The sequence below is a fragment of the Triturus cristatus genome, chromosome 11 (genome assembly GCF_964204655.1).
Source record: "Triturus cristatus chromosome 11, aTriCri1.1, whole genome shotgun sequence".
In the NCBI taxonomy this organism is placed as follows: domain Eukaryota; kingdom Metazoa; phylum Chordata; class Amphibia; order Caudata; family Salamandridae; genus Triturus; species Triturus cristatus.
Window position 1 is genome coordinate 1,145,283,562 of NC_140594.1, and position 21,690 is coordinate 1,145,305,251.

The 21,690-nt window shown below is 46.1% G+C and overlaps 2 protein-coding genes across 2 annotated transcripts in view; both read left to right on the forward strand.

The window, feature by feature from the left end:
• LOC146788601 (receptor-type tyrosine-protein phosphatase beta-like) overlaps positions 1-21,690 on the forward strand; it is a 484,586-nt gene that overhangs the window by 125,145 nt on the left and 337,751 nt on the right.
• Positions 19,778-21,690, forward strand: part of LOC146788602 (uncharacterized) — a 156,046-nt gene continuing 154,133 nt past the window's right edge. Inside the window, exon 1 of the mRNA XM_085635162.1 lies at positions 19,778-19,970. Within this exon, the coding sequence (XP_085491288.1) occupies positions 19,778-19,970 (193 nt within the window). The remainder of the gene's footprint in view (positions 19,971-21,690) is intronic.

The following is a 21,690-nucleotide window of genomic DNA, read 5'->3' on the forward strand; positions in this document are numbered from 1 at the left end:
TCGTGGGGGTCACGTCGGCCAACATAGGGTGCCGCTACCCCATGAACTGGGGAAGCAAGGTGCAAAGCACATTGGCTACCATGTGAGAAGAACATTTCCACGTCCAATATCCAAGGAATTTGACAATCTAATGGAGCAGGTAATTCTCTACTCCTGAGGCCGTACACGGTTGGCAATGTGAACCCCAATTTTGGGAATAATCTACTACGGGGGTAATCAGGGACTTTGTCAATCCTGAATGTTATGGCACCTTTTGCAGACAGTCCAAACTGTTCACCATCAGGCAGAATCACATACTGGAAGGCCCAGAGGGTTTCACAGGACAGGTGGATTTCCCATAAGGGATAAGGGATACATGGCAAGCGCATAAGCACACACTCCAGCATTGTCACATAGTCCTAGTTATGGACATCCCTGTTCGTCATGATTTAGCAAGCAAGGTCTGGGTGTATGCTGGTTCACCCTCAACAGAGCATGTGCACTCTTGTCCATGGGCAGATTACAGGTGCCCCAGTAAAGCATAAAATGCTTCGCCCTGATAGCCAAAGTAGACAGGCTGGTTGCGAGTGCAGTCACCCAACAAGTGCGCTGCGGTTCCGCAAAATTGGGGACACAGGTGTTAAGGCATGAGCATTGGATAATCTATTCTGGTCCTGATGAGAATCCCCACATTTGGAGGGGTTCGAAACGCGTAGACCACTGTGCTCAGGCCAATCAAAGACCAAATTTGTACATGCCTTTGATTTAGAGACTCTATGTTGCTAATGGCCTTGTTGTTTATTGCTTATTTCTTTTCTGTGATCTTCTGTTCATATCTTTGAAATCAGTTTGGGTATGTGTATGTCGGTATGTGAAGAGTGTGTTTTGATGGAATGAGTGAGGTGGTGAATCTGATAGATTAAATGGAGTGTGGAGAGTGTGCTTAAGTGAGGTTTGTATGGAAGCAAAGGTGTCTTATTCTTTTTTTTCTGTGAGGGTAAAGGGTGTTCGGAGATATATGTGTTTCTAAACATTCAAAGATGTTTGTATTGTGTTGTTGATAAATCTTTAATGTGAATTGTGTGTAAAAAAATTGTGATTAAATCAATGGGAAAAGTGGTTGATGTGACATTGTTCCTTTTCAATGCACTGCGAATAGAATTTGAGTGCAGTAGCAGCACTGGCATTTTCTTTGTTATTTGATTGAAGTAGGCTCGGCCTTACTGTTTGGGAGCCAAACCCTTCATTGGTCTCTTGTAGAGAAGTCTGCAGCATGCTGAAAAGTTATACTAAAGAAGTGTCAGAAGCATTTTTGTTACCTTAGATATGACCAAGAAAGCATTATGTACAACTGAACTACAATATCAAAAAAGTATTACAAATAATTAACGTCTCGAGTTTTTTTTGTCCTTTCAATGCTGGCAACTTGAATCTGCCTGTACCAATGGTTGCTTGTTATGGTTTTTAATGTTATGGGGGGGGGGGGCATAAATAACAGGAGGGTGAAGGTCAGTTAGTGAGAGTGAGAGACTCAGTCAGTCAGTCAGTCAGTGAGAGACAGTGATGGAGTCAGTTAATCCGTGAGAGAGTCAGTCAGTTAGTGTGAGAGAGAGTCAGTCAGTGAAAGTGAGAGTCAGTCAGTGAGAGTATGAGTCAGTCAGTGAGAGTGAGTCAGTCAGTTAGTGAGAGAGTCAGTCAGTGAGAGTGAGAGTCAGTCAGTGAGAGTGAATCAGTGATAGTGTGAGTCAGTCAGTGAGAGTGAGAGAGTCAGTCAGTGAGAGTGACAGTCCGTCAGTCAGTGAGAGTGAGAGTCACTCAGTGAGAGTGAGAGTCAGTCAACGCTTTATGTGGCGATAGACTGAACTACTAATTAACCAGGCTATATATAATATTTTTCAATTCATAGCACTATCTTCTATTTCCCAAAGCTCAACTGGTACTCGGCCACCGTCGCATGATATATGTATTTCTGTTTATCAAACAAACCAGTTTTTGATCTTAGTGCTGTAAACACATCAAGTCCAGCAGTCACAAATAAGTAAAATACATATCTATAAGCACATAACCCCAATTTACATAATATTTGTTAAAGTTGTTTGTTTTTTTGCTTTGGATATAGCTCAGATTTGAGCATGAGGAATGAAGCCATCCACAGAAATAAAAAGTTGTACATCCATTATGGGGTTGGCCTTGTGATAACCATTCAGTCCTGGCTCTGGTGGAGAAGCCAGTATGAAGCTTGACTCACTCAGTAAGTTGTAGTCTACCTATAACTGGACTACAAATAAGCAATGCCTTTTACCCCCCCCCCCCCCAGCCTTACCATAGAGTGTGCAACGACAGTCTCTTAAAGTCCTGGGCTAACTCAAGACTATACAAGGGCGTGTCCTGGGAGGTTAGTCCAGCTAAGGCGAAAAGGGCAGCAAGCATGGCGCTGTGTCTTAGCAGACAGCTGAGCACTGCCTGAGGAAAGATGGTTCTGTTAGTGCTGTACAGAGAACTAAGCATGTGATCCGTGAGCAGTCACAGAGGTTTACCCATTTCATCTCCGATAGTGCTCAACGCCACTTCCCCTTTGTGAGTAGAGTTTGGGGCTTGCAGACCCAACTCATCAAATGCATCAACGTCAACTGGCAACAGCTGACACACTAGCGATTACAACTGAGAATACGTGTATTGAGAACTCTCCTGTATCTCTTTCTTTCCTTCACAGCCCGTTACTAGATGCCTCTGCATGCCCTCGCTCTGCCAATCTAAGTCACTCTATCCCTACCTCCCCTCCAAACCCCGCGACACGCCTGTTCTCCGCTGTAACTTGGCATTCGTGGCGCCCTCTATCTGCCCAATGCACACCAAGACCTATATCTGGATAGATTGGCTATAGAGTGCCCATCTTTTGGCATTCATGGCGCCCTCTATCTGCTCATTGCACACCAGGACCTATATCTGGATAGATTGGCTATAGAGTGCCCATTTTTTGGCATTCATGGCGCCCTCTATCTGCCCCAATGCGCACCAGGACGTATATCTGGATAGATTGGCTATAGAGTGCCCATTTTTTGGCATTCATGGCACCCTCTATCTGCTCCAATGCACACCAGGACCAATATCTGGATAGATTGGCTATAGAGTGCCCATCTTTTGGCATTCATGGCGGCCTCTATCTGCCCAATACACACCAGGACCTATATCTAGATAGATTGGCTATAGAGTGCCCATCTTTTGGCATTCATGGCGCCCTCTATCTGCTCAATGCACACCAAGACCTATATCTGGATAGATTGACTATAGAGTGCCCATCTTTCGAATACCCCAATGCATTTGAATTGCGCTCAGTTGGTTTTTGTCTGCACATTTCATTGCTGAACCGTTGCGTCCATCTCCCCAGCGGTCTCTCCATACGGAATGCCACATCAACTACCATTATAACAACAAATAAAACAAACACAAAGAAAAAATATCTCTATTAAAATATTATTCATTAGCCTGTTAATATTTTAGTTTAGTCATTAATACTTCAAACGTAAACATTTACAGTTTTTGGTTGTCTATTTTGTTTTCATTCAGAGGTGAAATTTTAAAATGGTTTGGAAAAGATAACATTTCAGTGTTAAGTGGAAAACAAACTTGTTTTTGCCTTTATGAAGGATTTTCAGAAATAATCAAATATGATACGTGTTTACATTGTCATTGTTACTCATACTTTGAACACATCTGCCAAGTTATTATAGAAAGCAATAAAAAACTTTTTTTAAAAATGTTGTAAACTATATTATATAAACTCGTCTTAATTTATTGGTCTCCCCCGAATACTGGGTGCTGCATCCACCATTCCCTGTGAATGAGGAACTACCTTTAATTATCAGCTTACTTGCAAAATATGGGGGCTTTGAAAGTTAAAGAGCACAATGCCAGAAAATACTGTTAAAAACAGTCTTCGGGGGGGCGTGGCTTGAGCCGCTACTAAGATGGCCGCCCTTTGCTAGAGCTCCGTGACGCCGTCGGAGTTCCGAGACTTTTTTCAGTCTCATTTGACACCATGGACTCCAAATTCCTCAGTACTTAAAAGGCGGGCGCGGTGGGAGCAGGTAGCTACTTTCATTTCTCTATTTTTTTGCTGCATTTCGCTCTGTCCCCGCCGTGCTCCGACCTCCGTATCTACTCGGCGGCGCCCGCCATTTTGAATCGGCGGAGCGCTGCCTTTCCCCTCAGTTTTTCCCGCGTCGCATGGGCAGCAGCGCGGGACTCTGTGGCAAATTCTTCTCATCTTCTTGAGTGGGAGATGAGTGTTTGACTTCTTTTTTTTTTTTTTATGTTTATGAGAGAATATTTTTCACTCAATGCGCAATGCCTAACGTTTTTTTCAACCTGCCTCCACACAGCCATATGTGCAGCAGCTGGCTTTGGTCCTTGCCCTCGTTTTTTATATAATCCTATTGCTCATGTGGGGGAACGTACTAATTTTTCCAATGCTGCTCTAGACTATTAACTCACCTTTGGTTATTATATAATACAAAGCAGCCTTCCTTCTGTTTTGGTTTTGCACTTTTTTCAACCTCTGCGAGCTATAGCTGCGAGTTTGTCTGTTGCTTATTGCTGCCCATTTCTTAATTCCCTTTCTTATGGAACCTACTTCAACAGCTGGGCGGACAGACTATAGCAGTATGTCGTCCTCTCGCAAAGAATCTAACTCTAATAATACTCTTAAGCGCAATAAGAAGGAGCCTACTTCCCCCACTAAATCTCCTCTGCCCATCACGCTAGAGGACCTCATGGAGGAAATAAAGGCCATGAAACCTTTTGTAATGGAAACTAACGCTACTCTTCAGAAAATGGATGAAAAATGGTCAAACCTTGATACTAAAATGTCTGCGGTGGAACAGAAAGTTAGCGACGTCCAGGATGTTCTACCTCAGGTTGCAGAAATCTCTAAGGAAATTGCACTTCTTAAGTCTCAAACAGAGGATTTAGAAAATCGAAATCGCCGCAACAAATTTCGCATTTTTGGCATTTCTGAGGGTGAGGAGGGGTCCGATATGCTAGACTTTTTAAGAACTCACATTCCTAAAATGGTCGGACTGAAAGATGGCACAATTTTAAACCTACAACGCGCTCATCGCATTGGTTCTAAATCTGCTGTTTCGGCTGCCTCGACATCTTCTATTCGTCCCAGATGGATCATTGTTCTATTTTTAGAATATACTGACTTGTTACTTGTTCTTTCGGCAGCGTAACAAAGAAAACAGATATTATGGTCTGGACATAAGGGTTTTTTTTCACAGGATGTCGCTCGTGCTACAGCCGCGCGCCTCAAGGAGTTTCTGTCTCTTCGACCGGCTCTTCGCTCCATGAACGCACGATATGGTCTAGTTCATCCTTGTTTCTTCAAGATCACCTTCAAGGGAAGATCCTACTCCTTTGATCGTCCGGAGGATTTACGTCAGTTTATTCCTCATCATAAAGGGGAGGAGATGGACTTTGGAGGGGCCTGAATTGCTTTTACCATTTAAGATGCTGATTCCTTAATTCATTGCCCTTTGCTTGCCATTTGGTTGTTTGTTTCGATTTGTTGCAGTTCGTTCTCTCCAGGTCCTTTGTAGTTTATGTTCGCACTGTTCAGATGTTTCTTACTTATGTTCCTTTTTGCTTCTTCTCGCAGCTGTGTTTTTCCCTCCTGTTATATCCTTACCCCAGAGCCCCCATCTTCCCTACATGTTTATCTCATCCCTACTCATCTGTTGGTAAGTGATTTGTACGTAATTTGTAATGTTCTCTTACTTTTGAGTCAATGTATTTTTGCGATCTGTTTTCTTTTCTCTTTATATTTCCATGGTGTTTAATCTTTCCCAGGTTTTTTTTTTCTGTTTATACTATGGTTTAACTCGTTTGTCTAACCTCATTAGCTCTGATCGTTCTCGTTGCTCTGGCTTGTCTGGCCATCTTTCCCTTTCTTGCGGCTTCCCGCTTCCTGGTATGTATTTTTCATCTTTCTTTTAATATACCTTGTCATCCTTGACTAAAGTCATTTGGTTTTTTGGCAACTTTTTTTTATCTCTAGTGTCTTTTCCTTCTCGGCCCTTCTTTCCCTTTTTTCTCTCTTTTGGTTTCTCTATTCTATTTTTATTTCCTCTAATGTCATTCGATTTTTGCTCTTCTGCACTGTGGGTCGCAACCTGCATTGTTTCTTTCTTTATTTTGTGCATCCTTTATTTCTTGTTCCTTTCTTTATTCGTTGCTATAGCTATTCTGCTTTCCTTCTTTCTCCGGTGTTCGCTACACTTCTCTCGTCTTTCTTATTCCTCTTATGCTTATTTTGCTGCTTTATTATGTTACTTTCTGCTTGCTATGACTGAAAATGTTCGCATAATTTCAAGGAAAGTGAAAAGTTTGCGTAACCCTGTGAAAAAACAGAGAGTTCTTACACATCTATCCAGGCTCAAGTGTAAAATAGTGTTGCTCCAGGAGATGCGTCTTAATGACTCGGAGATTAATTCCCTTAAAAAACAATGGGTTGGCCATGTCTTTTGCTCCCCAACTAAGGACAGGAAGAATGGTGTTATTACCTTGATACATAAATCACTCTCACTTGTTCTTGAAGGGGAGGAGAAAGATGCAGAAGGTTGTTGGCTTTTATTGCACCTACTTATCAATGGTTCCCCCATTTCCCTACTCAATATTTATGACCCTACTGGTGTGGATTTCCTCTTTTGGAAGGATATGTCACGTACACTTCACTCCTGTCCTGATATCAATTTTGTGGTGGGTGGGGATTGTAATCAGATAATGGACCCTTTCATAGATAGGAAATCAAATGTGAGATATATTCCACACAGAATGCAAAAAACTTGTTACACTACTATTCACAAGAGAGGTTTAGTAGATGCTTGGAGAATTCAACACCCGGACACGCTAGAGTACACTTTTTACTCCCCATCTCATAAATCCACTTCTAGAATTGATTACATTTTTCTAAGCCCTCCACTCGCTACCAACCTGACATATTCTGATATTGGCTCTATCCTTATCTCTGATCATGCTCCAGTTCCTATTAATCTAGATCTTCCCTCTGATGTCCCTAGATCACGCAGATGGCGCTTTAATAATTTCCTGCTTAAAGATAATACCTTCATAGAACGCTTCAAAGCTTTCTTGACAGACTTCTTTTCTAGGAATACTTCCCCTGACATCTCCTTTTGTACCAATTGGGAGACCTTTAAGGCTACGGCAAGAGGGTTTATTATAGATTATGTGGCGGCTAAAAAGAAACAACTCTCCAAAGAATCTGCTGACTTACTTGCTTCCATTAAGCTTCTGGAACATACATATTTTACATCCCACACCGAAGACAACTTAAAAAAGCTGATTCGGGCAAAGCTGTCTTTCAACAAGAAATCCACTGAAGAAGCCTCCGGTACATTGCTTAAAATTAATTCCAAATTCAATGGGGGGCGTAACAAAGCTGGTAAGCTATTAGCTAACTATTTCAAAGTTAAATCCCAACGCTCTAGGGTCGTTAAAATCACAGACTCTAATGGGGTAGACCATTTTAAAGATGATGAAATATTAACTTGTTTTACAGATTTTTATAAGACACTATATACCCCGGAATCCTCCCCATCTGAGACAGAACTTGATTCATTCTTTGACTGTCTTCCTCCCCGATCCTCTGACCCTCCTGACTGTTCATTCTTAGAGGCTGATTTATCACTCTCTGAACTCAAGTCCGCTTTGCGTCTTTTGCCTAAGGATAAATCTCCTGGCCCTGATGGCTTCACTGCTGAATTTTATTCTTGTTTCTCGCAGTTATTACTCTCTTACCTTTTGTGTTTATTTCAGCATTTCTTGTCCCGCAAGGAAGCTCGTGGCTCCTTTTTGGAGGCTATGATATGTTTAATTCCAAAGAAGGGCAAAGACCCTTCTTTCTGTGCTAATTATTGTTCCATTTCCTTGATTAATTTAAGATTGTAAAATTTTTGCTATGGTTCTTGCTCTTCGCATTAATAATGTCATTCCTGAGTTGGTGGGATATGAGCAAACCGGCTTTGTTAAGGGTAGGACTATAACAGATAACTCTATAACTTTTCTGAATATTATACACCTCGTCTCTAAAAGCTCTACTCACTTAGCCGCTATTACTTTAGATGCGGAGAAGGCTTTTGATCGGGTTCACTGGCTTTTTATGATGCGTGCCCTTAAATGGCATGGTTTTGGCCCTGCTATTCTCTCCCTTATTAGTCTATTATATTCTTCGCCTTCTACCTCAGTTTTTGTTAACGGATCTCAATCTTCATATTTTACTCTTCAACGTGGTACCCGTCAAGGTTGCCCCCTCTCGCCCCTGCTCTTTATTTTATCTTTGGAGCCTTTCCTTCATTCCCTTAGACATTCCCCCACTTTCCGTGGCTTCACTCACAGATCCGTCGAAATTAAGTTTACTGCTTATGCAGATGATATTCTTTTATATGTTTCTAATCCTTCTGCATCTTTGCCCGCCTTTATTGATCTTTTATCCTCGTACGCTTCTATCTCTGGGTATAAGTTAAATTTTTCCAAATCTGAAATCCTCCCCTTAAATAATTATTGTCAGAAAAGCATGTTTGAGGGAATGGACTTTGCGTGGAACACTAGTTGCATCACTTGTTTAGGGATTAAATAGTCTGCTTCTATTGCCAAAACCGTTCAGCTAAATTTAGATGATGTCATATCAAAAATTTCTGCAATGTCGGAGAAATGGTCCCCTTTATTTCTGTCTTGGTGGGGTAGGTTAGACACCTCTAAAATGATGATGTTGCCGGTAATTAATTTTTACCTTTCTATGTTACCGGTTAGACTCCCTGCTAAATTTTTCAAAAAGCTTAATAGTATTATAAGTAAGTTCCTCTGGTGCAATCGCAAAGCTCGCATTTCTCTTTCTGTTCTTTCAGCCCCTAAGGGCAGAAGTGGTGTTCATTTTCCCAATTTTCGTCAATACCACTCTGCATTTCTACTACGTCAAGCTATCCCCTTTCTCTCATCTACCGAACACCGTCCTCTGTCAATTTGGCAAAGGTTAGAGGAATGCATCATTTATCCCTTTCCTTACTCCTCGTTAGAGAATTTTCTTCACCCTCCCCGCTCCTTTAATTCCCCCACGATTTCATATCTTATTTCTATTCTTCACCCGATTTGCAGCAAATTATGTTCTCCTTTTCAGTCTTTTTTAGATTCTTCTATCTGGCACAATAAATCTATTAAACTCTCTAATCGTACCATCTTCTGGAAGGATTGGATTTCCAAAGGAGTGTTGCAGGTTAAACACTTATTGCTTGATAAGCAATTTCTTTCTATTCAGGAATTTCAGTCTAAATATAATATCCTGGTTGCTTCTCCTTCAAAATTCGAGTCTCTGAGACAGACCGTATCACAACAAATCTCTATTCTTGTGGATTCTTCTTCTTCTGCCTCTGATTCCTATCCTCAAGCTTTCCCCTTTTCCCCTGTTCTTAGGGCATCTCATATTTATAAATTCCTCTTTTTCCCTCTCTCCCCTCGCCCTAAGACCAGGGTTGAACTTTTATGGGAGACAGACATTCAACATACTTTTCATACTCACACTTGGGACTCTCTCTGGACTCGGATTCATCGCACTTCCTACAATGCTAGCACCACTTAAACACTCTATTACTTCTATCAGAGACTTTTTCTCACCCCGCTAACTTTATCCAAATTCAGTTCTGCCCTGTCTCCTAATTGCTGGTCATGTCAAAACTCTCTTGGTACATTTCTACATGTTTTTTTATCTGCCCTAATATTTCCGCTTTCTGGACAAAAGTTTGTAGTTCTATTGCCTCAATTTGTTTTTTAATTTTTCCCTTTGATATCATCTCAATTTTTTGGGCAGTTCCTCCATGCGTTTGGTTGGTAATCGACATGTAGGCAGTTTCATAGATTTAGCTATTGCAATTGCGCTACAAGTTATAACATCAAACTGGAAGGATGCCTCCAAAGTTTCTTTCACAGCTTGGTGGAATCTACTCTGCCAACACCATAGGTTAGATAGAGCTTTTGTGACTACATCTCAGCAGCTTATTCGCAAGGAGACGTTTTGGTCTCCTCTCACTAATTATGTTTCCACTTCTGCATTACATGCTTCTGCTAGTAGTTTTGTTTTTAAGCCTCCTTGAATAGAGTTGTTTTTTTTTCCACATTTGCCTTTTATAATTATGCATTACTTATTTTTTATTGCATTGTGCGATCCTATGTACTATTAGTTACTGGAATAGCCTCATTTTAAGTATTCCTTTTCTGAATGACATTACTCATCTCATTTTCTTATCTTTTATTTTCTTCTCTTCTACTGCTGCTTTCTTTTCCCTCTTCCTTCTTTTCTTCCTCTCTCTTCTTTTTTTTTTGTTTACTCTTATCTTTCTTGCTTCTCCTCACCCCACATACAAGTAAAATCAAAAATGCTATGTTCAATATGGTACTCTGCGATTAAGTTCTCCTTTTGTATTTATCACTTTTCAGTATGTCAAGATGTATTAGCTTGATACTTCTTTCTTCTTCATCAGTCGATTTATTTGTTATTTGATGGATTTGCTCATATTCTCAGCATTATGTCTTTGTACCATGCTTTCTTTCTTGCTTAGTAAAGCTTTCTAAACTAAAAAAAAATATACAATATAATGCATGATATAAGACAGGTATTTCTGTTCTGTCGCTCATTGCGGTTGTATACACACCCTTTCATAAATGAGTTCAGTTTAGATGTATAGACGTCACATAAAAGCTTGGTGCATCGCAAATGTACTTTGGCCTTCACTGCAAGCCTCCCGAATTACGCGGGAGACTCCCGAACATGGACCTTACCGCCTGTCTCCTGACAGAAGATGTTGATCATTCGATTGCCTCTACCTCTTTCCACTGGAAGCAAAGTTAAAATGCGGAGCCGATAGGTATTTGGGAAGCAGATTTTAAACTGATTGACAGACTACAGGGTGGTACTACAAGAGACTATGTGGCTGGGCATCCCGTTGAGCACTTCGATTGGTTAGAACATTGATGCCCGGAGGAGACTACCTCTCCTACTGCACCGGAAGAAAAGTTCCATCTGCTGTGCTCCGGAATGCATGCATCAGCAGCAAGTGAGCCGGTGTTGTCTGATCATTGGTATTCCAAGAAAACTTGTTTAGTTTTCTCTTCGGCTCTTTTTGGAGTTCTTGCCCCATTGCACACCTCCAATGGCTCATCTGACAGACCGCCCGCCAACCCAAGGAGAGGCAAACGAGCCAAAGCCCTGCTTCGGTAGGTGGAGACAGAAGCAGCGCCCCAACAAGAAGACACCCCAACAAGGAGCACTGAACGGATTCCATTTGCATACCGTTCCCGCAGCGCTGACTACAAGCGCCGACGACATTCGTGATACTCTCGCAAAAATAAATACATGCAAAAAAAACAAAGAAATCAAACAGATCTGGAATGTGAAAATAAAATATAAGGGTTAACGAGAGCGGAGGAGACAAGTGGACCGCGGGACTGCTTCTCCCTGACCGACCCCTACAGGCCTTTGCCACTCCCAGAAGCACTGTGTAGTCAGGCAGGTGATCTGTGGGTGGGGAGGATGGAGTGGAACCCGGCCGCGCTTCACCTCGTCCTGCTTCACTGCTTGTGCTGTCTCTGCCTCCCTTTGTCTAGCATGGGCACGATGTAAGGAATTACGCGCATGCCAGACAAAGAGTGCGAATTCGCCCACTAATGAGACGGCAAACAAGCACTGAAAATGCAATAGGGCTCGTATTTACGCGAGCCCTTATTGCATTTTACACGAAAGTGCAGGGGTAAAAGAAGGCACGAACGGGAGGAGATGAGGGGGTGGTTGTTGTGTAAGAAGTTACACACTACAGGAGGGAATGGGGAGAGGCAGGGGAACAAAACTGTTTTTCTAGTAAAGGGGCTGATAGCCTCCTAAGGATAAAAATGATGACATGGCAGTCATAAGGCAGGGGAACAAAACTGTTTTTCTAGTAAAGGGGCTGATAGCCTTCTAAGGATAAAAATTATGACATGGCCGTCATGAGGCGGGATTAAGAAGCCAAGCACCAATGAGAATGCAGGAATTATGATTCAGGCCAATTAAAAATAAGGCTGGAAAGTGGGTGGAGCTTCCCACACTATAATGTATACAGCATCTCTAGACGAGACTGCGCATGTGCTGCCTAGCCGAGACCTAAAAATGAGGTACAATCAAGGAAAAAGCACTCAAAGATGGGGAAAGTATAGAGAAGACAGGAGCAAGAGCGATGCAGCAGCAGGGGGAGAGATGGGCCTGGGTCCTGCTCCCATGTAGACAGCTATGTCATCCAGGTAGGCATCAACCTGAACTGAAAGTGTCCCTCTGGGGTTGAGAATGCAGACCTTTGTTTTTGTCCCCTCAGTCAGAGTGATCTGCGAGTATCCTGATGTTAAATCAAAGGTACTGAGAAATTTGGCAGCACTCAGCCTGTCTATGGCTCATCCTCTCCGAGGATGGGATGGCACCAGTATTCGTGATGGAATTGAGATCCTATAGTGGCACCTGGTGGGACGCCCTTGGGTAACAGCACTACAGGGCGGGTCCAGGGACAATTGGAGAGCTCAATCATCCCTAATGTTAGCATCTTGGAGGCCTCCTCCTTATACTGGCCCTCACTCTGTCTGACAACCTGCAAATCCTATTTTTAACAGGTGGGCTGTCTCTAGTCTCTGTGTCATTGATGCACAGATGGGTGAGTTCAGGGGTGAGGGAGAACAGAGAGGTGAACTGCCCCAGTAACTGGAGACAGTCCCTCTGCTTTTCAGGGGTCGGAGTAGGTGAGAACTTGACACCTTCTACTGACCCATTGCATTCCTAGGCAGACAGGAGGTCAGAGAGAGGCTCACTCTCCTCTTCCACTCCCTCATTAGTCACAAGCAGCTCTTAAAGTGTGGTTTGAGGCGGTTCACATGGAGTACCCTTTAGGGATTTCTAGGGGTCTGGAGATGAACCAGGTAAGTGAACTCCCTTTTCTGCTTCCTCACCTCATTTGGTCCTGTCCAGCACTCCTAGAGAGCTCTGGGCTCCACAGACTACATAATCCACACCTCTGGCCAGATTGAAACTCTACCAGAGTGGCCTTCTGGTCATACCAGAGTTTCATAGCTTCTTAACTGGCCTTAAGAATGCTTTTTGACTTTTTTCAGAAGTGGTGCATCTGGTTGCGGAGGGCCAGCATGTAGCTGACCACACCCTGAGGAGGTTTTCAGGGAGCTTGCTTCCACCCCTCTCTCACAAGGCTAAGAGGTCCCCTAACAGGGTGGCCATAGAGGAGTTTACACAGGCTAAACCCCCCTCCATTCTGTGGAATCCCAAATGGGTAAAAAATCCCCATCAGGCCCTGGCCACCGCAGGTGCAGCTACCAACCTCAGAGGGATGGCCTCTGGGTAGCAAGTGGCATGGTCCACCAAGACCAGCATGACCCTATTGCCTAAAGCTGAATTGGGGTCAAGGGACAAATAATGTCTATGTCTAGCCTCTTAAAGGAAGTGCCATCAACAAGTAATGGGGCCAGGGGAGCCTTGAGCCTTTTCCCCAACTTCCTATTGGCCTGGCAGGTGGGGCAGGACCTACAGAATGCATCTGTGGCTGTCTTCATCCGTGGCCAATAGGAGCAGGCAACAAGCTTGACAAAGGTATTTTCTGGTCCTGCCAGAGCTATGTCATGAGCCAAACCCAGTAGGAAGGTCCTGTCACACTGGGGAACCACCAGCACATGGGCTGCCTCAGTGCCAGGATCCTTAGACTCGCTATATAGGAGGTCATTCTCCCAGTAGATCAGAAGCTCTCCAGAGGTGTCACCCGCTACCTGGGCCTCAGCTTGCCGCTTCAAGCCTTCTTGAGTAAGGCACTAATTTTGGACCTTGCAGAATTCCTCCCTGGTGGGTCCACCATCAACTTGCCAGCCAGCAAGCTCAGGCAGGTCACTCAGGACTGCAGTGTCCTTGCTGGTTGGCTCAGTGGCATCATCATCAGGCTCCCCATCAACCTTGAACACAGGGACTTTAGGGGCTAATTTCCCACACCCCCTGCCCCTCTCCTTCTTGGCAGCTGTCTAGGCCATTGTCCAATGCTTCAGACACCCTTGACTCCCTTCCAGGGCAGCCATGGATGTTGTGGTCATACAGACTCATTCAGGCATTCACAACATCTCCAAGTGGGACCTGAGCTCTACCTCCCTCCAGATAGTGTGCTCCAGATTGTTGCCCAACAGAAAAACCACAGGCATGGCAGGGTTCACAGCAACTTTCAGAGAACCTGAGACTCCCCTCACCCAAAGGGAACCAGAGCCACTGATTGTCAGCGACCATGACTTGGTGGAATGTGTTAGGGAGAACCTGCTCTGAGGACACCAGCTGACACCTCACAGTAGTCATGCTGGCTCCTGTGTCCCTCAGAGCCTCCACCCATTGCCCATTGATGGTGACCCACTGCCTGTACTTATAGGCATTGGCAGGCATATGGGCTTTGGCACCATATCCTTTGCCCCTAGAAACACTAGGACCACCTCTGTCTGCTCTCCAAAGCTATCTGGAACTACCTCCTCTACGACCGCTACACTCGATAACCCAGGTGTCTGCCCATGGGTGAGGGGCTGTGCCCTCTTGGGACATTTGAAGTTGCCCTTGGAGTGTCCATACTTGCAGCACTCTGTGCCTTAGGGTGCAAACCTCCCTGTCTGCTTGTCAAAGAACTCCTTCTTTTTAGGCTCAGATAGGTGCTGGTTACCACTGTTGCCTTGGGAATTATTTTGGGGGCTTTCTGATAACTTTTTATTTTTTAAGTTTTTCTTCTGCTGGAGCCCCTGACCACCCTTGTGGGAGTCACCCCAGATACCTTTTTGGACACTCTGGGGCTGGCACAGAGGCCCACATCCAGAGCAAGCTTCCTGGGGTCAGTCCGCTTGCTGTCCACCAGGTGCTGGCACTGGTCTGGAAAACAATCACTGAGCATGTGATCTCCCAAATTTAGATTGTACAGCCCATTGTAATCATTACCTTTCCTGTCCCATTCCCAACCTTTCAGTGCTTTCCTATCAATTCATTCTGTCCATGAAACTGCTGTCACAGCTAGCAGTAAAGTCACACACAGGCTTGGTCTTACAAGAGGAATTGCCCTGTAAATACCTGACAAAGGGTTGCAAGATCCAAGGTCTGCTTGCAAGGCTGGGCTGCAGAGTATCTCTTAAAATTAACCACTCCATCTAAGCAATTGCTGCTGCACAGGACTCTCTGCAAACAGGTGCATCCCACAGTGACTGAATCATGAATCCCCAACCAGTCAATCCTATCCTACGCAGACGATGAGCACTATGGACAAAGCCTCCCTGCCACTCACGGAGGTAATTTTGGCCCACAATGTGTCAGGTCATGGTGCCCCGAAAAGACCTGCATGAAAGTCAGACTCCCTCAGCTATACATGCAGATGAATCTGGTGGATCTCGCACACAAACTCCTTAACTCTCATAGGTAAGATGCCTTTGCATATTTGGTGTTGGAATTCTTTTGCTTTGGAATGGGGAAGGGATACTAAGGCTTGTGTGTGTGTGGGGGGGTGTGTTTACACAATTTGAGCTCAGTTGTTAACAGCGAGTCATCCCATACTGTCACCCGTACATTTCTATCGGTTAGACTTCAGTCCTCTGCTGAAGATCATAGATCAACAACATCCGCTATGATCCTGGACAGTTTGGAGTTGAGGGACCTGAGGATTGAGGCTTCTGTGGGTGGAGCACATTACACCACATACCTTTAGCAAAGACAAAAACCTTAATTCTGCAGAGGGCGTCATATAAGTCACAATCACTGCCATAGATTGCAGGCAACGCAGGAATAGTGGCACACAATCCCTGCATGCTCAAGCATATTCCAAACTACAACCAAGGAACTTTGGAAAGCTCAAACCCAGGAGACTGCTGCCTAGAGGATGAGCATGACTGAGAAATGTATGACCACTCCTAGGACCCAAGAAGGACAGAAAACTGTCTGGGCAAAGTAAGGAGTCAAACCTGATATAGCAGAACTAGTATTCCCAAACACACAGTCAAGACCAGACCAATGCAACTCTGGGAAGCAAACACCCAACCTCATGGAACTATAAATGCCCTTCATATGGGCACACAAGGAAACTACGTATGATTACAAAAACAGTAATCCAGCCATCACAGGTGAAGAGTGCCTCACATTGTCAAGGATGTCCAGATGTCCATCTAATCTTCAACTCGAGTAGCACGAGCACAAGGGTGGAACATCAACAAGGGAAGGCGGGCATAGAACTGGGACCTGCAGCACAGCTACCCATTCAGGAAGTTGAAGGCATCAATCAATGCAAACAATTGGAAACTTTGCAAATGACAAATAGTGAATATGCATCCCAAGAGGTGGGTATACAGTCAGATCTCCACACTCCAGCCAAACCATGAGCAGTATCTCACATTTTTGTTAGTAGACCAGTAACCAAACTTCAAGATAAACACCACCAGAGGAACATATGTAAAATTATTATGAACTGGATTGCACAACTCTTGATACTGTAACCTGTAACAGCCCTCTTTTATTGACAATGCTGAAACATGTTAACCAGAGGTTCCTACCACTAATCCCAGAAGCAGGGGGGGCGGCTGGGCACGTGGTGCAACATTCTTCATAAACCACTGGTAACCTAGAGACTCTACATGTATGTTGATACTGTTAAAGTTTGTATATTCTTACTCTCATGAGCTCACCATTGCACTTGCTCATTAATGACATGTGACAAGCTCTACACAGTTCAGCATTAGGGTATAATCGTCCACTTCACCTCTTCTTTGGGTGCTTCACTTCTTGACTGATGTCGAGGGATCTCCCTAATACATTTTTCTGTGATTCATAATTTTTTTATGGATATATTTTAATACTCCAACAAAAGTTGGAGCCTAAGAGTCAAATTTATCAAGGGTTGCATCGCTTTTGCACCACGCAATGGGGTGCAAAGAAGCGGCAACCCTTGAGAAGCGATTTATCTTACGTGGCTCTGAGTGGCTTGAGAAATTCAAAGTAAAGCACAATCGCCGCGTTGCATAACTCTGCCCTAGCGAGGCATTCCATGAGTGGAGCGTGGGTTCCCCATGCAAGCAGGGGCGGCTCCTTCACTAGGACGGAGGAGCATGGCCCTACTGCTCTTTGAGCAGGAAAAATAAAATGATGATAACGTAGTTATTATCATTTTATTTTTCGCAGTTTCTGGGGTGGGATGGGCCTAGAGGCACAGGGAGAGGAGTGGTTTGCGCACACTATGTGCACATGACTGCTTTTCGGCAGTCTGGGACAGGCCAAACAGTCATGCGCACTTAGTATGTTCCTACCAGGCTGCATTACACAGTCTGGTGGGGAACACTTCCAGGATCCCAGGCCCCCAGTGCCCATCTGAGCACCAATCCACGGCACTCAGACCAATCACAACCCTGCATTGCAGCATTGCGATTGGCTATGGGGAGTCTGGGTGCTTCCTGGTTCCCGGACTCTGGAGAAGCGAGGAGAGATGGTCGGCGGAAGAAGTAAGTGGTAGTTTTTTATGTGTCATGTCCCCCCCCCTCTACCCCTTCCTCTCACCCCTCCACCCTCATTACCTGCCAGCCGCTACTGCTTGCAAGACCCATACATTTTGACGCATACCCAGATTTGCCATAAGTGGTAGACATGGGAAAACATCAAAACTGCAACGCATCCCCAGGTGAGGCGTAACCAGGAGAAATATCTTCAGTTCTCCTTGTTCCCCCTCTTTCTGCATTGTACAGCACACATAGAAAGAGGAACATGCCTCAGGGGGTGTTTTTGTGTCGGAAATAGTGCCTTCCTGCGCAAATAAATCCTGCTTACAATGCAGGCACTCTTGCACCATTGTGCAAGAGGGCCTGCGTTGGCACTAGGCAGCAGATTGTGCACCAACGCTAGGAAAAGGCAGAAATGCGCCATATTATTTAAAATATGGCGCATTACTGCTCTTTATCTGTGACACAATGCAGCGACACAAGCTGGCTTGCTGCATTACGTGAGATATTGGTACATATGCCCCTGGGTTTTCTTCCACACCTGAATTTGAGAAGTGCATGCATCAGAGAAACCAGCTGCAATTGGAAAGACTGCTAAGGCAGGAGGCGGCACATGGGGGCCAATGACCCAACGGACCCCAAGGGCCCCTGTGACCGCAAGGGTCCAACCATCCACTCCAGACCCTGTGTTCCGAAGCGCTGCACCACGGGCACCCCACATGACGTCATCAGAAGTCCCACATTAGCTGGTTACTTCTCAATTTGCCAACGCTGGATGAATGAAAGGAAGAGGCGTCCCCTATGGAGACCACCAGATTAGTCCTGTGTTAGGGGTGAGCAGGTACTGTCCGGAGGCCCCTGACTTGGCCATGACTTTGCATTTGTGGCTAGTGCAACTAGCAGAACACAGGCCAGTGGCAAGTGCAGCATGCAGAGGTGTGCCAAGGAGCCAGGTCAAAGGCCCTGGAGGAATGTAGGACAAGCAGTGCGGGTGGACACATGACGCAAAGTGGGCGACCATTAACTAGCGGGGTATGCCCAGATGAGGTCAGCCGCCCTGTGCCATAGGACGAAACTCACCCCACAGAGTTCCCTTTGGGGTAGTGCTGGTCCAGAGCTGCTTGTGGTCCCGCTGAGAAGGACCCTGAGCGGACACTCCAGGCCGGACTCGTCCCACTGAAGCAGGAGACGTGTCATGGTTCTGAGGTGGTCCTTGAGCGGACACTCCGGGCCAGACTCGTCCCACTGAAGCAGGAGACGTGTCATGGTTCTGAGGTGGTCCTTGAGCGGACACTTCGGGCCGGACTCGTCCCACTGAAGCAGGAGACGTGTCATGGTTCTGAGGTGGTCCTTGAGCGGACACTCCGGGCCGGACACGTCCCACTGAAGCAGGAGACGTGTCATGGTTCTGAGGTGGTCCTTGAGCGGACACTCCGGGCCGGACACGTCCCACTGAAGCAGGAGACGTGTCATGGTTCTGAGGTGGTCTTGAGCAGACACTCCGGGCCGGACTCGTCCCACTGAAGCAGGAGACGTGTCATGGTTCTAAGGTGGTCTTTGAGCGGACACTCCGGGCCGGACACGTCCCACTGAAGCAGGAGACGTGTCATGGTTCTGAGGTGGTCTTGAGCGGACACTCCGGGCCGGACTCGTCCCACTGAAGCAGGAGACTTGTCATGGTTCTGAGGTGGTCTTGAGCGGACACTCCGGGCCGGACTCTTCCCACTGAAGCAGGAGACGTGTCATGGTTCTGAGGTGGTCCTTGTCTGGAGAAGAGCTGGACCGCGCCCCCAGGAGCTGCCACTGGGCATTCTGTGAGCATTCCAGCCCTCTTTTGTTTATTTTTTGTGCTTTAGATTGAATATTCCTTTTACTTATATTTGCAACACATTGACTGAATGATTAGAAACATGCGGAAATTACTCACATAAAAATAAAAAAAGAGAAAGTCAGAGAGGAGCTTCTAGTTACATTTCTAGTAAATCTTTATGTTCGTAAAGCATTACATAACATGAAAAGACATTCCTGGATAATGAGTGAAGACACCTCTGCAGGCGCCGAACTCGAGAGTTTGTGACACACGATACGACACGAACATCTTTCAGGGATGTGAAACCCTGGCGAAGGCGCCTCGAACTATTCAAAGCAGCAGCGTGTGAGAGTGAATCTCGCCGAAAGCAGAAGTTCCGGTTTGGGCCGCACTGTCCCTTCAGTGAGGATGCGGGGCGTGCGCTGGAGCGCTCCGGTGTGCGGGGAGTCGCCCTCCTTTGCTGGGAGGAGAGGGGACTGCACACCTCCGGGAGGGGGTCGCCGGTTCCTGCACACGTCCAGGAGGGGTCGCCGGTTCCTGCACACGCCCAGGAGGGGTCGCCGGTTCCTGCACACGTCCGGGAGGGGTCGCAGGCTTCCCGGTGAGTGCTTCGTGTACTTTGATCCGCAGACCTGTGATAGAGGAGTGATGGAGAGTGTTTCTTGTCTGCTTCAAGCCCCCTCTAATGTCAGCCTCACTGTGGCCTTGGTTACGCCCTGCGGTTTGCGGTGCTTGGCAGACCCTGGGGTGGGCAGGCCGGGAGCGGTGTGCAGTGGGCTCTCTGCAGAGACCTCCCCAGGTTCCGTTGTGTTCGAGACGCCAGGGGTGTTGAAGGGATTCCGGCTTATAAGGCGCTCTCTTCATGGCGCTATGTTATGCGCTCACGATGGTGAAGGAACATGAAAATCCAGCCTTGTGGCGGCACTCTGATCTTTTCCTGGGAGGGCAGGCTGGCATTCTGAGGGCACACTGGAGGGTAAGGCTGTGCCCGTCCTTTCACTGCACTGCATGCCAGTTTGGTGTGTATATGTGTGTATGCAAGTATTCTTGTGTCAGTGTGTGTCGATGAATGTAAATCTTGTGTCATCATTGCATGTGTGCGTGTACCGATGTGTCCTCGTGCCTAGCCGTGTCTGTGTGAGTGCTTGTGCTAATGTGTGTGCGTGCCTGTGCGTCTACCTGTGTGTGTATCTGTGTCTGGTTTATTGCATACGCCTGTGTGCATGCCTGTGTGTTTATCAGTGTGGGTTTCTCTGTGAGCGCATGTATTTTCGTGTCTGTGTGTTGGCGTGCGCGTTTCTGCGCATCTGTGTGTGCGTGTGTTTATGTGTGTAGTGGTGTTTACACTCATCTGTGTGTGCCTGTGCACCTGTGAGTGCCTGTACAATGCATGTGGGGTGGTGAAGTTTGGTTCTGTACAATTCCCACGGGACTGCTGAGAGCCTTACATAGCTCCTAGAAGTACTCTGTGGAAAGCAGGGGAGGACATACAGCCGCGGTAGAAGTCCCTCTGGGGTGGGGGCTCGTGTTTGCTTTGCTGTTCCCCCTCACAGGGAGTTACCAGACTGTAATGGTCATGAGGCCGCTCGCGCACATGCCATCAGCGCTGCGGCCGTAATAATTGCCTGGGACACTCGTTCTGGTCTCAGCGTGGTCCCGACTGCTTTTCACTGGCCACGCCCCTTTATTTGTAGTAAGCGCGTGACGTCACACGCCAGCGCTAGCGCAACACCTCCGACGCGGGTAGACTGCACCGCTACCTCACGTCGGAGAATACTACATTCCCTCTAACCTTTATTAAACAACAAACAAACATTGATCATGTAGATCTGTTACCAGTCACTGGAATTCCAGTCCCAGGTCCATCACACCGTGAAGTCGGCCAGCCGGGAGGATGGAGCCGGGTTTCTTCTCAGGCCATATCTGGAGTGCTGTCCCCGTGATGACGGCAATGATGGGGTTATCCCCTGCGAGACTTCGCTCCCAGGGGATTTCACCGGGGAGCTTGGCAGACCTCCGATTGGTGTTCCCGGCAATGAAGGGGCGCCCTGGTCGGATCGATTCTCATCTTCGGTGGGGGTCGTCCCTTGATCACCTTCTGGGCCTTCCTCCACTGGCGGATGACGTGGTCTGGCGTCCAGGTGTTCTGACAATTGCAGGTCCGGAGTTCCAGCATGCACCTTTTTGAAGAAAGAGATGTTGCGTGTGACTTCCTCGGTTCCTCTTCTTGCTGTTATCATGGTGCCGGTTCGGCGGACGACTGTCCAGGGCCTATGTTCAAATGGGAGCCGGAATTTGCTCCGAGGGTACCTGTCCTTGAT